Genomic DNA, 14,893 nt, shown 5'->3' with positions numbered 1-14,893 from the left:
ATGATAAATATTCTGTTTTGGTTTTTTAAAAGATAAATAATTTCAAAATGCTCACACACTATCCATAGTCAGTCAGTTCATTTCTTGTATGCATCATGACATAAGAGGGTCTTTAGAAAGATATGAATATGCAGAGGGTACTGGCTTTGCAGAGTGACTGAGAAAGGGCATTATATACACAAAGAGGCCCTGTATTAGAATGTGCAGAAGTACTTTTGGAAGAAGCAGATAAAAGAGGTGTTCTGCACCTTTCTCTGAAACAATGAGAGGCCACGATCAGAGGGTGAATACAGGACTAGATGAGCCAGTGGTCTAGTCCAGTATGTCAATTGCTGCACTTCCTCCTGTGCAAGAAAAGATTGAATCTAGCCTTCAGCTCATCTTTCTAAGATACAAGCTGTTAAAATAGATGCTAAAATGCAATGTTGCTAATATTTTACCAATGATTGATTAAGCCAGAGAACTGACAAACAGAAAGAGTTCTGGCCATGAAGACAATAGTCAAAACAATGCAAATTTTAAAAACTATTCTGTATGAATTTCATCTTTAGCGGAAGCAACCAGGTGTTTTGTTGGAACCTGGAGGGGCTCAATGTTTTATTAAAACTAACGGATTTTTGCTGATGGTCTCACATCAGAGTATAGACTTTTGTTTATTGCAGTTTGAGATAGCTCAACTTTGCTCCTAAAGGATGGACTAAAATGCTAAAGAATGGATTAATTTTATTACTTGGCTACCAAAGAGTTACCAAAGAGTTTTTATGTTTATTTTCCCAGAGCAGATACTAACAGAACCCAAACCATCATGTTGATAAGAAAAATGAGTAAAGAGAAAAAATAAATAAAAATAGAGATTTTACATTTAAAGAAGATTTGTGTTTAATGTATATTATTCATTAATAACAAATTCCATAAGCAGTACTAAAAGACTTAAATTCTTCAAAGGCTCAAATAAAAACAATAGTTTTGGACTCCAAATTCTTTCTGAAGCCTCAAGGAGTCTTTGCAATGGATTTTCTGAAGTAAATTTTTGGGGAAATAAAATAAAAGACATGAATACCATGCATAGAAAGTTTTATCCTTCTGACCGTTTTTAGAGGAAGAACAACACTGAAGGGCTTTTACTGGCAGAGCCTAGCCTGTAGCAGTGGCTCTCAAGATTGGCGTTCCTCTAAAGTTCCAAGGAGACATTGCCGACTCATTGTCTAAGGCCTTCTCTACACTACCAAGTTTTGTTGACAAAAGGCAGTTTTTGTTGACAAAACAGTGAATGCTTACACACTGCGATGTGACTTTTGTTGGCAAAAATGCCCTGCTTTGAAGACAAAATACAACCACCCTGAGAGAGACAAATCTTTTTCCTCTAAATTTTTGTCGACAAAGTGCCAGTGTGGACACTACACATCATTGTATTGCTTTAATTGGCCTCCAGGAGATGTCCCACAAGGCCCATCGTGACCGCTCTAGTCAGCAGTTTGAACTCCACTGCCCTGCAGCCAGGTAAACAACCATCTACCCCTACCCCTTAGAAGCACTGGGAATTTCTGAAATTCCATTTCCTCTTTGCTCGGTGTGGAGCATCTTCCCAGATGACCATGATAGGTTATTGCAGAAAATGGTCTCCCGCTTGGACCACTGTGTGGCTGCTGGATCTGATCAGCATATGGAGAGAGGAAGCTGTGCAGTCACAGCTGCGCTTGAGCCGTAGGAATTGGGATATGGGCACATTTCTTGTGTGAGAAGAGCTATGATCAGTACATGCTGCAGTGCAGAGCAAATATAAGGTAGCTGAGGCAGGTGTATCATAAGGTGAGGGAGGCAAACTGTCGCTCCGGTGCTGCACCTAAGACCTGCCGGTTCTATAAGAAGGTGGACACTATCCTCAGTCGCGACCCCACCTCCACTGCCGAGACCCGTGGATACTTCGGTGGGCCTGGAAGCAGTGGAAAGAGGACCTAACCTGGAGGACGAAATCATTAATGAAGAGGTAGAGTTAGATGATGTGGCGCTCCCGGCAGGTTCGCCCCGTGGGGCAGGCAGCCAGGAACTGTTCACCACTCCAGAGGTGTACAGCCAGTCTCAGCAGTTACTCTCCAGTGAGCAAGAAGCAGGAGAGGAGACACCTGGTAAATGGCTGTGGTTTGTGTAGTGTGGAGGTGGGTTCAGGATATAGAAATGTGGAAGGCTGGCTGTGTTTCTGTGAGCTGGACATTTCCCTATGTAGCTAATCAGTACAGCAGAACAGGGTGTTGATGTATGTTGAGATCTCATGGGAATCCTCCAGAGCGATCTCCAGGAAAGTTTCCTGGAGGTACTTGGAAATCCACTGCTGAAGGTTCCTTGGCAGAGCAGCTTTGTTCCTTCCCCCATTGTAGGGAACTTTCCTGCGCCATTGCTTGTGCGGGGATCAAAGCGGCACACAAGTGAGCAGCATAGGGAGTAGGGTGGAAGCCAGAAGTATGTAATAGATGTACCTTCATTTCCCTGCTTACCCTTAGCCGTGAGATGTCTTCTAGAATGACCCCCGCCTCTAGAAAAGTGTAGGAGAATTTTAGAACTTTTCCCCCAGTTCCTTGCAGAGTGAGTGCTCTTTTCCCCATATGAAGCCCCATCCCCCCTGCCAACACTCACCATGCTTTGGGTGTTCGCAGAGCTTGTGCTTGCCCAAGGTCAGTGAGAAAGTGATTGTTATGTTGCAAAGAGTGTATTTTATTGAAATGGTTCAATGCTGTGCGTGAATTTAACAATCATGCTTCTGTGCATTGTTCCTTGGGCTTTGGCAGATGTGGCCTTCAGAAACACCCCACACACGCTGGCCAAGCGTCTCTGCCAGATAAGAAAGTGCCCAAGACGGAGCAAAGAAGACATGTTCTGGGAGGTACTGTACTCCTTCAATGCAGAGAAAAGGGAATGCAAGGAGTACTGGGAAGCCAAAAGGCAGGACAGAAAAGAAAATCAGGAATTTGTTAAGGATGCTACTGAGCGGGTGATTAAAGTAATGGAGGAGCAAACGCAAATGCTGAAGTCCTTAATAAAGCTGCAGACCAAGCAGATCCATGCCCACCCTCCCCTGCAGCACATTCAGAATTCTTTTCCATGTCCCTCTCTCCCCCAACTCCGCCTGCACAGTCATTTCCACTTTCTGCGACTTCTAGGTTTCCCCTTCACTCCACCCCCTCAGACAACTTTCATAATGAGAGCTGGACCTACACACAACTCTGAAAGTCTGCCCTTCCCTGGTACCTTCTTTCCCACCAAGCATCTTTGTATGTTTGTGTGTTTCTGTGTGCTGTTTCTTGTGCAATAATAACAAAATTTTTGAATGGTAACTCATCTTTATTTGTTTTCTACAAACTGAGATAGTAGGCACTGCCAATACATATACAGGCAGTTTATTCATGTGCTTGCTGGAATGTAAGGTTCCAAATGTCACCATTACTTCCTAGGAAAATTACATGTAATGTAACATTGCAGCACCAATCACAGATATATACATTACTGGTTCTCATTTTCAAAGTGTTGCCTCAAAGCCTCCCTGATTCGAATTGCCCCCCTCTGTGCTCCTCTGATAGCCCTGGTATCTGGCTACTCAAAATCAGCAGCCAAGCAGCCTGTCTCAACACTCCACCCTGTGCAAACCTTTCACCCTTAGCTTCACAAAGATTATGCAATGTACAACATGTGGCTATGACTATGGGAATATTATCCTCATTAAGGTCTAACCTGCCATAAAGGCATTGCCAGTACACCTTTAATCTGTCATCTGGCACCTATTCAGCCTGTTGTTGAACCACTCCTTACTGCTGTCCAGGTTTCCAGTGTAAGGTGTCATGAGCTACAGCTGAAAGGGGTACACCAGGTCTCCCAAGATTATAATGGACATTTCAACATCCCCCACTGTAATCTTCTGGTTTGGAAAGAAAGTCCCCGCTTGTAGCTTTCTATACAGGCCAGTGTTCCTGAAGATGTGTGTGTCATGCACCTTCCCGGACCACCCCGCATTGATGTCAGTGAAACGCCCAAGGTGATCCACAAGTGCCTGCAACACCATGGAGAAGTACCCCTTCCTATCGATGTACTCTGTTGCAAGATGGTCTGGTGCCAAAATTGGAATATGTGTGCCATCTATCGCCTCTCCACAGTCAGGAAAACCCATTTCTGCAAAGCCATCCTCTATTTCACACACATTTCCCAGAGTCAGCAGGATGTGATTAATTGCCCTGCACACTTGCATTAACGCAGCCCCAATGGTCGACTTCCCGACTCCAAAATGATTTGCGACCGACAGGTAGCAGTCTAGAGTTGCCAGCTTCCATGCATCAATTGCCATACACTTCTCTATGGTTAGGGCAGCTCTCATTCTGGTGTCCTTGTGCCATAGTGCTGAGGCGAGCGCCGCACAGAGTTGCAAGAAGGTGGCTTTCCGCATTTGAAAGTTCTGTAGCCATTGCTCGTCATCCCACACCTGCATGATTATACAATCCCACCATTTAGTGCTTGTTTCGCCAGTCCAAAAGCGATGGTCCACCCTCTGCAGTTGTTCTGTGAATGCCAAAAGCAATCAAAAGTTGCTCCTATCCATATCCTACAGCATGTCAGGCGACTGGGGGTCTTCTTCACTTAGGAACTTCGCGATTAACTGCATTGCCATCCACGATGTCTTCATGACAGTATCAGAGCATAGGATAGCAGTGCAAGATCCATCCTTCTCACAAAGATGCTGGGGTGCACAGCAAAGAAGGGCCATTGAAAAATGCCATGAAAGAAAGCTGGAAGCCCATGGAGTCCTGGGACTGAAAGCGATGCATTATGGGACATTGAGCCTGATCCAACGATGTGCCGCGATCTGCTCTGCCTTCCCACAACACCTAGCGACAGAAGGTGTCGAACTGAACTGTGGGATAGGTACCCACAGTGCATTGCTCACACTGTCGATGATAGTGCCCTTACTGTGGATATGCTCTGCTGACAAAGAGAGCGAGTGTGAACATGACATTCCGATTTTTATTATGCCGATTTTTAAGTGTTGACATCACTTTTATCAACAAAACTTGGTAGTGTAGATAAGGCTTAGGATCTGTGGCACTGCCTGTGACAAGGAAAGGACTAGTTATTATTAAAGTGATTCATTCCCGTTCTTTTGATTTGGATATCATGCTCTTTGATCTTGTTCCAGATGTGTGAAATTCAACAGTAGCTTTTTACAGAGAATATTTACTATTAGAGAATATTTGTCATTTCAGGATGATCACTAGAAAGCATTTTCAATTGCAAAACTTGAATGTGGTCCATATCTAAGCTGAAAGAGGAGATCACACTTACAAATTAAAATTGACTAGCACTGTACGTTAAAAAAAAACATGAAATACGTATATATATCTATTTATATTTTACCTGAAAAATCAACAGCACAAACGCCATACTGGTGATAGCCCTTTAATACTGACAGTGGTTTGATTGTCTCTGTATCCCAAACGTGTATTGAGGAATCCCGACCAACCTAAAATATAAAGGATTTTAGGCATTCTTTTGCATCTTGTAGTTGGTCATCACTTAAAGCAGTTTACTATATAATCAAAAATCTCTAACTAGGCCAATTTGTTTGCTTAATCTCAAACATACTTTTTACCCAGATTACAAATATTACCAATATAAGTATAAATTCTTTACTGAGAATTTGGTGAGCTGTCTAGTTAATAATCATTTGTCTTTATCTATACCAACACAGTTTCTTAGCTGGGTTCACTAATTAAAACTCAAAATATTCTCTCAAAATCAAGCCATAAATTCTTGACGTGAGAACAAAGCTTTTGAAAGAAGATGTTTATCAGAAAATTATGCCTGTGAAAAAGTATTAAATGGTGATAAAAGTATGAGAGTTTTCAGTTTGCAGTCAGAGAAAAGGCTTCATTTCAGAGATGCTGTCTAAGAAAAAGAGGCAAGATTGATAAAATAGCATCTTATTGTAACTAACAGCACTGCGATTTTGAGCATACATATAGAATTCAGACATACTATCATATAAAACAGTCTAAACTGGAAATCCAGAATATGAGAACATTTGTTTTTGACAGCTACCTTTAACAATATAAAAAATGTTATATGTATTCAGTTTTTTTCTATATGTTATCTTACAGTTGAAACACAATATAATGTTGATTTTAAAAAAATAAAACAAAAATGTTAATTTATTCATGCTTATTTGAGAGTTAATCAGTTATAAACTCAGTCAGTTGTCAAATTTGATCAAATATATTTAATTGGAAAAAAGTAGGGCTGTTGATTAATTGCAGTTAACTCGTGATTAACCAAAAAAATAACTGTGATTAAAAAAATTAATAGTGAATAATCGCACTGTTAAACAATAGAATACCAACTGAAATTTATTAAATATTTTTGGATGTTTTTCTACATTTTAAAATATATTGATTTAAATTACAATACAGAATACAAAGTGTACAGTGCTCATTTTATATTACTATTTTTATTACAAATATTTGCACTGTAAAAATGATAAACAAAAGAAATAGTATTTTTCAATTCACCTCATACAAGAACTATAGTGCAATCTCTTTATCGTGAAAATATAACTTACAAATGTAGATTTTTTTGTTACATAACTGCACTCAAAAACAAAACAGTGTAAAACGTTAGAGCCTACACGTCCACTCAGTCCTATTTCTTGTTCAGCCATTTGCTAAGATAAACAAGTTTGTTTACATTGCTGGGAGATAATGCTGCCAGCTTCTTATTTACAATGTCACCTAACAGTGAGAACAGGCATTCACATGGCACTTTTGTAGCCGGCTTTGCAAGGTATTTACGTGCCAGATATGCTAAACATTCATATGCCCCTTCATACTTCGGCCACCATTCCAGAGAACACGCTTCCATGCCAATGATGCTCATTAAAAAAATAATGCATTAAGTTTGTGACTGAACTCCTTGGGGGAGAACTGTATGTCTTCTACTCTGTTTTACCCAAATTCTGCTATATATTTCATGTATTGCTGGGTAGCCATGTTAGTCTATAGCCACAAAAACAACAACTAATCCGGTGGAACCTTAAAGACTAACAGAAAGTAGATTTTTTACCCACAAAAGCTTATGCCCAAATAAATCTGTTGGTCTTTAAGGTGCTACCAGACTTCTTGTTTTTATATATTTCATGTTATAGCAGTCTCGGATGATGACTCAGCAAATTGTAATTTTAAGAACACTTTCACAGCAGACTGGTACCTTCTTTGCGTTTTGTCAAATGTGAGATTTCTAAGGACAGATACAGCACTTGACCCAAGGTTTAAGAATCTGAAGTGCCTTCCCAAATCTGAGAGAGACGAGGAGCGGAGCATGCTTTCAGAAGTCTTAAAAGAGCAACACTCCAATGCGGAAACTACAGAACCCGAACCACCAAAAAAGAAAATCAACCTTCGGCTGGTGACATCTGACTCAGATGATGAAAATGAACATGCATCGGCCTGCTCTGCTTTGGATCGTTATCAAGGAGAACCCATCAGCATGGACGCATGTCTTCTCGAATGATGGTTGAAGCATGAAGGGACATATGAATCTTTAGCGCATCTGGCACATCAATATCTTGCAATGCCGGCTACAACATTGCCATGCGAATGCCTGTTCTCACTTTCAGGTGACATTGTAAACAAGACGTGGAGAGCATTATCTCGTGCAAATTGTAACCAAACTTGTTTGTCTGAGTGGGTGAAGTAGGACTGAGTGGACTTGTAGATTCTAAAGTTTTACATTGTTTTATTTTTGAATTCAGTTATTTTTTGTATATAATTCTACATTTGCAAGTTCAACTTTCATTATAAAGAGACTGCACTACAGTACTTGTATTAGGTGAATTGAAAAAACACTATTTCTTTTGCTTTTTACAGTGCAAATATTTGTAATAAAAATAAATATAAAGTGAGCACTGTACACTTGTAATTGAAATCAATATATTTTAAAATGTAGAAAACATCCAAAAATATTTAAATAAATGGTATTCTATTATTGTTTAACAGTGCGATTAATCGTGATTAATTTTTTTAATTGCATGATTAATCGTGATTAATTTTTTTAATCGCTTGGCAGCCCTAGAGAAAAGCTGAGGTTCTCAAGTTTTAGACCTCTCTCTGTCCCCAACACAATTTCAAAAATTCACCTGCATATTTGTAGACTGCAAAATCCTAAATATGCATGTGTAAATTCACTAAAGTACTGTAACTTCAAATTTCTAATGCATATAAACATGTATCCTACCTGGCCTGTTGCCACGTAGTCCTTTAAGGGATGAATAGCAAGGCAAAGAATGTCATCATCATGACCTAGATAAAAGCGCTGTGTGTTCTGCTGCCGATTGTATACTACGCCCACTGCTGCAACATGGTATACAATTTCACCAGTCTGAGTGTAAAATAGATTACTCCGACAATCATAACCTCTGTAACTAATCAAAAAAATAGTTTTTAGCTCAAGATCACAAGCATAGATGCTAAGTAGTTAACGATAGGAAAACAATCAGGACACATTTAATTCTTAAATTAGGTAACACCTTACAAATAATATACCAAGTACTACATAGGAGTATTAAAATGATTCACATCTCTATTCCCAAAGAATACCACTTTACAAACTTCAATTAATACGCAAAGATCATTACACCTACCCCTAACTTGAAAGAGAACGTTTATTAACAGTAATGCTTTATAAGAAGTTTAAAACAGGAAGACTAATATTTTTTTCCAAATGAAACTGCAGGGGGAATTTAGTTAGACTGCATACAATTGTACAGGTTGGAATTTGTCTGGAATACCAGGCTTAACATTTTCTTTCTACATCACAAGTGGCCAAGATCCTTGGGTGAATTTGGTCAGGAATTTTCAGTCAAAATGATTTTTCAATGCAAAATGCATTTTATTTCAGGTTGGTTCAACCCAGATCAAAACATTTCAGTTCGTTGAACTGAGCTAAAACATTTTGTTTTGAGTCAGTTTAGTGTTCAACTGCACCTTCCTGTGGTACTGCAGTGCTTCATGCCTCATTCTCTCTTAAAGGCTAGGGTTTGGGGCTGGACTTCATCTCTCTTGAGGCACCATAGTTTCTCTTTTGACCCAACTGTGTGGTGCATCCTGGGAGCCATCTGACTGTGGCTGCACCGTGGGAGATGTAGTCTAGTTGATAAGGAAAAATGAAAGCATGAGGCACCCAAAATACAACTCCCAGAAGGAAATGCAGCAGCACAGGCAGATGCAGTTGTCCAAAAGACTCAAAATAAGGCATTTAGTTTCAATGAACATATCAAAACAAATCATTTTTACCATCTCAAAATCTAAATCTTTGGAACTTTTCTTTCAAAGATTTGGATATTTCAAATTTTTGTCCTGATTTGACATAAAAACAAATATTGAAAAATTTGAATTTCTCACAGGACAGAAATTCTGCTTTTCATTTAGCGCTAGTTTTTGGTTTTCAGTGTAGCTCATAATTCAGTAGCTGGCACTTTGGTTGACTTCTGGGTCAAAACAATACTCCATTATGGGCTCCATTACCACAATGCTGGAGTATTGTTTTGAGCCAGTAGTCAACCAAAGTGCCACCTACTGATTCATGCAGTACTGAGGAGTTGCAGTACCTGCGTTACTTCTTGCAGTATCGAGGAGTTTTTTGGAGTCTATATCATTCAAGTAGTGAGCCAAAACTTACTTAGTCTGTGAAATCTAAGAGGATCGCAGAACAAGATAATATGATGACTGCAGACAGTATATCAGTGTCATGATCAGAAATAAAAATATCTTTACTGTAAGTACATACCAAAAAAATGACAAGAAGGATTCATCATGCCATCAGAACCCCAAAACATCTACTGTCTGGATCCTTCCCAATGTCAAAGATCATTTTGCCATCACCAATCTGATGGCTGGCTCCTCCCAGAGGAATTCCTCCTGACATCTATTCAAGGATGCCTCCCCTCTTCACTTTCTCATTCCAGAAACCCACTTTGACTCCTTTCCTTAGGCTGGCTCCATTGCTCTTTATCTAGCTCGGTAAGTATGCCATAGACATCAATGTGCACAAGCATGGCTTTTACTACCATCATTATGCTGATGATTCACAAATCTACCCCTCTATTGATAAGTTATCCTCCTTCATCCAATGTAGTATCTTGGTCTGTCTTTCTGACATCTCTTTGTGGATGTCCACTCGGCATCTTAAGCTCAACGTAACAAAAACTGAGCACTTGACCTTTCCTCACAAGTCCTTCCTTCTGCTCCCACTCTCTATCACCATGTCAACACTATCACCACCCCAGTCTTTCAGGCCCACAACCTAGGTGTCATTTTTCACTTGATCTTCTCATTGCACACACACATTCAAGCCATTTATAAATCTTGCCTCTTTTTCTTAGACAGAATCTCTGAAATCAAGCCTTTTCTCTGACTATAAACTGAAAACTCACATCCTTTTATCAACATTTCATGCCTTCTCTATTACAACTTTTCTTCACTCCTCCAATCTATTTAGAATGCTGCTGCTGAAATAATCTTTGAGGTTTGTCACTCTGACCAAATCAACCTGCTCTTTAAGTTTCCTCCACTGGCTACTCATTCAGCTCCACATCAAACACAAGCCTCTTGTTTTAAACTTTAAGGACATTCATAACTTAATCCCATTGTAGCTATCTGATCTAGTTACCAATAGTGATCCACCAGCATTCGTCTCCCAAAAGTTAGCTTCTCCATTAAATATCTCCATGCTTACTCCCATGACAGTTATCTGTAATTATGATTTAAGTTGGTATACTATAGCATCAGAAGGCAATCTGTCTTATTTAAACCACTGACACTCATTACAGATAACACAGAGTGAGGCTACCTGCCTCATTGTAAAGTGACTATTTCAGCAGGAGAGGCACATTCAGAAAATATGTAAAGCTCTTTTGTAAAGCAGACTTAAATATACAACTCAGAGCAACATATTGATTTATGTTTTGAGCATCCGTTGCTCTCAAATACTTGTGAAAAACAAACACTTATATAACTTCGTGAACAATTTTACATCTTCTGTAGATCCAACAAGGAAAGGTTATTTAACAGCAGTCACTATAGTTCTTGGAGAATACTGACTCTACATGTTCATGCTGTGGAGATGTGCTGTCAGCACTGCCCAGCTGTGGAAACTTCTGTGCCCATTGAACAATGCATGAACAACCCACAACAGACCCTTATCTCCCTGACTCCAGGGCTTGCTCCTCACTTTACTTTCTGTTTAAAGATAGAAGAAAGCAGATAAAAAACAACATTATTTGGTCCCCCCAAGTTACTGAAGCCACCATAAAAGGCCCAGGAATGTATGAAAAAGGATGTATTGGAAAAAAAAATTATAGCTAAAAGATATATAAAACGTAAGCTATTAATAAAAAGTGTCTGTAGTGGCTTGGAGTGGTCCCTCCCTGTCAGCGTCAGAGGGAGACCACTTGAACTCGCTACGCCACTTAGCAGCTGAGAGCTGATCAACAGGGGATTAAGCAAAGTAAGTCAGTAAAGAGTCTAGGGTGCTGGCTCCTCATGACAGGACAATTGGCAGCCTTTAGCCCAGCCCCCTGGCTGGGGCAGACAACCACCACAATCAGGCTCAGGCCCTCTGGGCCAGGCAGAGCAATAACAGTCTGGCTGGAGCAGGCAGCAAGCAGGTCAGGCTCCGCCTTCTAAGCAGCGCAGAGCAATAGTACACAGTCAGGCTCAAACCCTCTCAGAGGGCTGAGAAAAAGAAATCTATGGCTCAGCTCCTTGGCTGGGCAGACAGCAAACAACTGCAGGCCATTCGGCCTATGGTGGGTGGGCTGCCAACCCAGGGTAGGGTTGGCAGCAGTGGAGTAAGAGGACCTGGGCTCACCCTAGGGCCCAGGGCCCTAACAGTGGCGGGAAATCCCGCCACTGGGTCAGCAGGGATCCTGCCAAAACATGCTGACCATGGTTTCAGCAACACAACCAGACTAATGTCTGGTTTCCCTGGGCTACTTCCTACTCATACTTGTTTTTAGGGCTTAATCACTCATGGGACCGCAGGCTCCTTGGGATACTCTGCCACCGGCAGTTCCAGCAGCTCCTCAGGGTATTTGCCTGGCAGCAGCTCTTCCTGGTATTACTTCAGAAGTAAGGGTTGATAGAGCTCAGTCACTGGTTCAGGGGCCAGCAACAAGGCAGCAACATCTGACTCCTTCCCTGGCTCCCCCTCAACTGAGCTGGAGGCTCTGCCTCTTATACTTGTTCAGCCTGGCTCTGCCCACCCCGGGGTAGGGAGTCCTCCCTGTCAGAGTCAGAGGGAGGCCGCTCTGCCTCGCTACAGTGTCCTAGTGCAAAACAGTTTAGAGATGGTTGGAAATTTGAACCAGTATTTGGTGAATCAGACTCAGTAATGGAACAATCCTACCCAGAGCACAGTCTCCTTCTATTTGTCAGACTCTGATATAAACAACTCCAATGAATGGTTTACAGTTGATGAATGATAACATGGTCCAAAAGTGACTAGATGAAACCAAAGGAATCAAGCAGGAGGATCAGCAAAATGAAACTCCAGAACCCAGTGACCTAGAGAAGGATGAGTTGGATCTGGATTCTGAGAGACTCCTTGGGACCACTAAAGAAAAGCAGCCATACAGACTGGAGTATAGGTACAATATGTACCATAAACAAAGCACCACAAAATAAATGAACAGCTGCACTCTAAATTAGCTGAAGTTTCCGAATCGTCTTCAAGTAATGCTTTAAGTATAACATACATAAATGAGGCTATATGGAGGTGACAATGGTATGGGTTGTGGTGACAGTCACTTGCAAAAGAAAAAAATAACCTCCTCATAAAATGGATATTTACAAAAACTGATTGCTTATATCTTGGCATCTAGAACAAGCTGAAGAGCCAACGTGATCCCAAATTTGTGAATACCAGGTTCAAGTTACATATTGATACTCAAATATGGGCAATATCAATAAATGCCTTGTCCAAAGGTTATTAACAAACAATTGAATAAGACTGGTCCCAAAACCAATCCCTGAGGGATTCCACTAGTAACCTCTCTCCAGTCTGATACCACACCTTTCAGCACAACCCACTGCCCTTTCCCTGTTAGCCAGTTCCTTATCCACCTTACAGTTCTAGTACCAATCCCCATCTTCTCTAATTTAACAAATAATTTCCTTTGTGGTACTGTGTCATATTCTTGACCGAAGTCCAACTATATTAGACCTACTGCATTTCCCTTATCTAAGAAATCAGTTATTTTTTCAAGAATGGAAATCAGGTAGTCTGGCATAATCTACCTTTGATATATCCATGTTACATTACATCCCCTTTACCATTCATTTAATTATTCTTTCCTGAATAATTTGTTCTAAAGCCTTGCATACTACTGAGATAAGATAACCAGAATTGTAATTTTCTGGATCACTTCTTTTCCCTTTCTTAAATATAGATATCACATTAGTTATTCTCCAGTCAAATGGTACTACTCGTAAATAAAGAATTATTAAACATCCTTGCTACCAAACTAGCAAACCCATGTGCCAGTGCTTTCTGTATTCCATGATGAAAGTTATCCAATTCCCCTGATTTGAGCACATTAAGGTCTAAATTTTCCTTCCACCTTAGATGTGGTGATTTCCATTTCTAGCACTCATTTCCTTCAGCCGTATTGCCTTCATGCGCATGTTCCATGTTAGCATCTTTATTGATAACTGAGGTCAAGTATTCATTTAGTTTTGGGGCTATACCTAGATTATCTTTAAACTCCTTCACATCCACACAGCATAGCAGCCCAACCACAACCTTCATTATTCTCTTTTTATTTATATAACTAAAAAAACCTTAATATTTATTTTAACTTCCTTGGCAAGAGCTAATTCAGTTTGACTTGTAGTAAATTTCACTGACATTTTCTAACCTCCACAATGTAGCTTTCTTTGCTGATTAACCTCTTTTTCCATTTCCTGTAGGGTCTCTGTTTACTTTTAATAACCTTTTTGACGTGGTTATTCATGTAACTTGGTTCACAACTTTCCTTACAAGTTTTTTCCTTTGCTGGGGATGCCAATATCAGATAATTTTTGAATAACTGATTTGAAGAAATGTCATGCCTCCTACACATTTGAGTCCTTGAGCTGTTCAGTCCAGTTGACTTCTTTGATTAATTCCCTTAATTTCCCAAAGTCTGCTTTTTTAAAAATAATTTCAGAAACCAACCCTAGACGAAATCTCTAAAAGGTGTTTAGTGGCATTTAGAATGGAGAGCATTAGTGTCTCATTTGACAAATTTGCACTGTACCATCATGACCTTCGTAATATGCATTTATCAAACCTCACAAAGCAGATTTCCATTCTGCCACAGAGTCATCGTTTGGTAGGAAGTGCAATATTAGTTGGTTTCCATATACTTCCCATAAAATTTTACAAAGTTTTGTTTAATACAGGGAGGAAGTTATATTTCTGCCTATTATTCTAATGTAATAACTATAATATTTTTCTTAATTCCCTCCACTTCCTTTCTCTTAATAGAAATACTTTCAGTTATGAAAAGTAATGGGGAAAATTACTATTAAACCTGAAAAAATACTCAGATATAGCCCAGGTACAAGACTTCAATGAGTTTTAACAATTTGGGAAGTATGAAGCATTATTCAGTTACTGAGTTTATTAGATGCAAAAAGGATGTGAAACTGGGTATGAAGTTTCTTAAAGGGCCAATTTTGAATTAAATTCCTAAGTTAATAGATTTACTTGTAAACTCTTCAAAAATTAGTTCTTTATTCGAAGAGTATGTGCTGAATTTTGGGGAAGACATGCTGTATTTTTCTTAGATAACATGCTTTAAGTAGAAAATTCAACTCAGTCT

General features: G+C 39.9%; 1 protein-coding gene across 3 annotated transcripts in view; it reads right to left on the bottom strand.

Annotated features, from left to right (window-relative positions):
• The window catches only part of EML5 (EMAP like 5), a 337,324-nt gene that overhangs the window by 156,703 nt on the left and 165,728 nt on the right, over window positions 1–14,893 (bottom strand). For all 3 annotated transcript variants that reach the window (XM_045015105.1, XM_045015106.1, XM_045015108.1), the window contains 2 exons: window positions 8,266–8,452; window positions 5,395–5,500 (listed from right to left, as the gene is read on the bottom strand). In XM_045015105.1, the coding sequence (XP_044871040.1) occupies window positions 5,395–5,500; window positions 8,266–8,452 (293 nt within the window). The remainder of the gene's footprint in view (window positions 1–5,394; window positions 5,501–8,265; window positions 8,453–14,893) is intronic.

This window comes from Mauremys mutica, chromosome 4 (assembly GCF_020497125.1).
Source record: "Mauremys mutica isolate MM-2020 ecotype Southern chromosome 4, ASM2049712v1, whole genome shotgun sequence".
NCBI lineage: Eukaryota > Metazoa > Chordata > Testudines > Geoemydidae > Mauremys > Mauremys mutica.
Note: the sequence above shows the minus strand (reverse complement) of the source record. Positions and strands in the feature narration are given on the sequence as shown.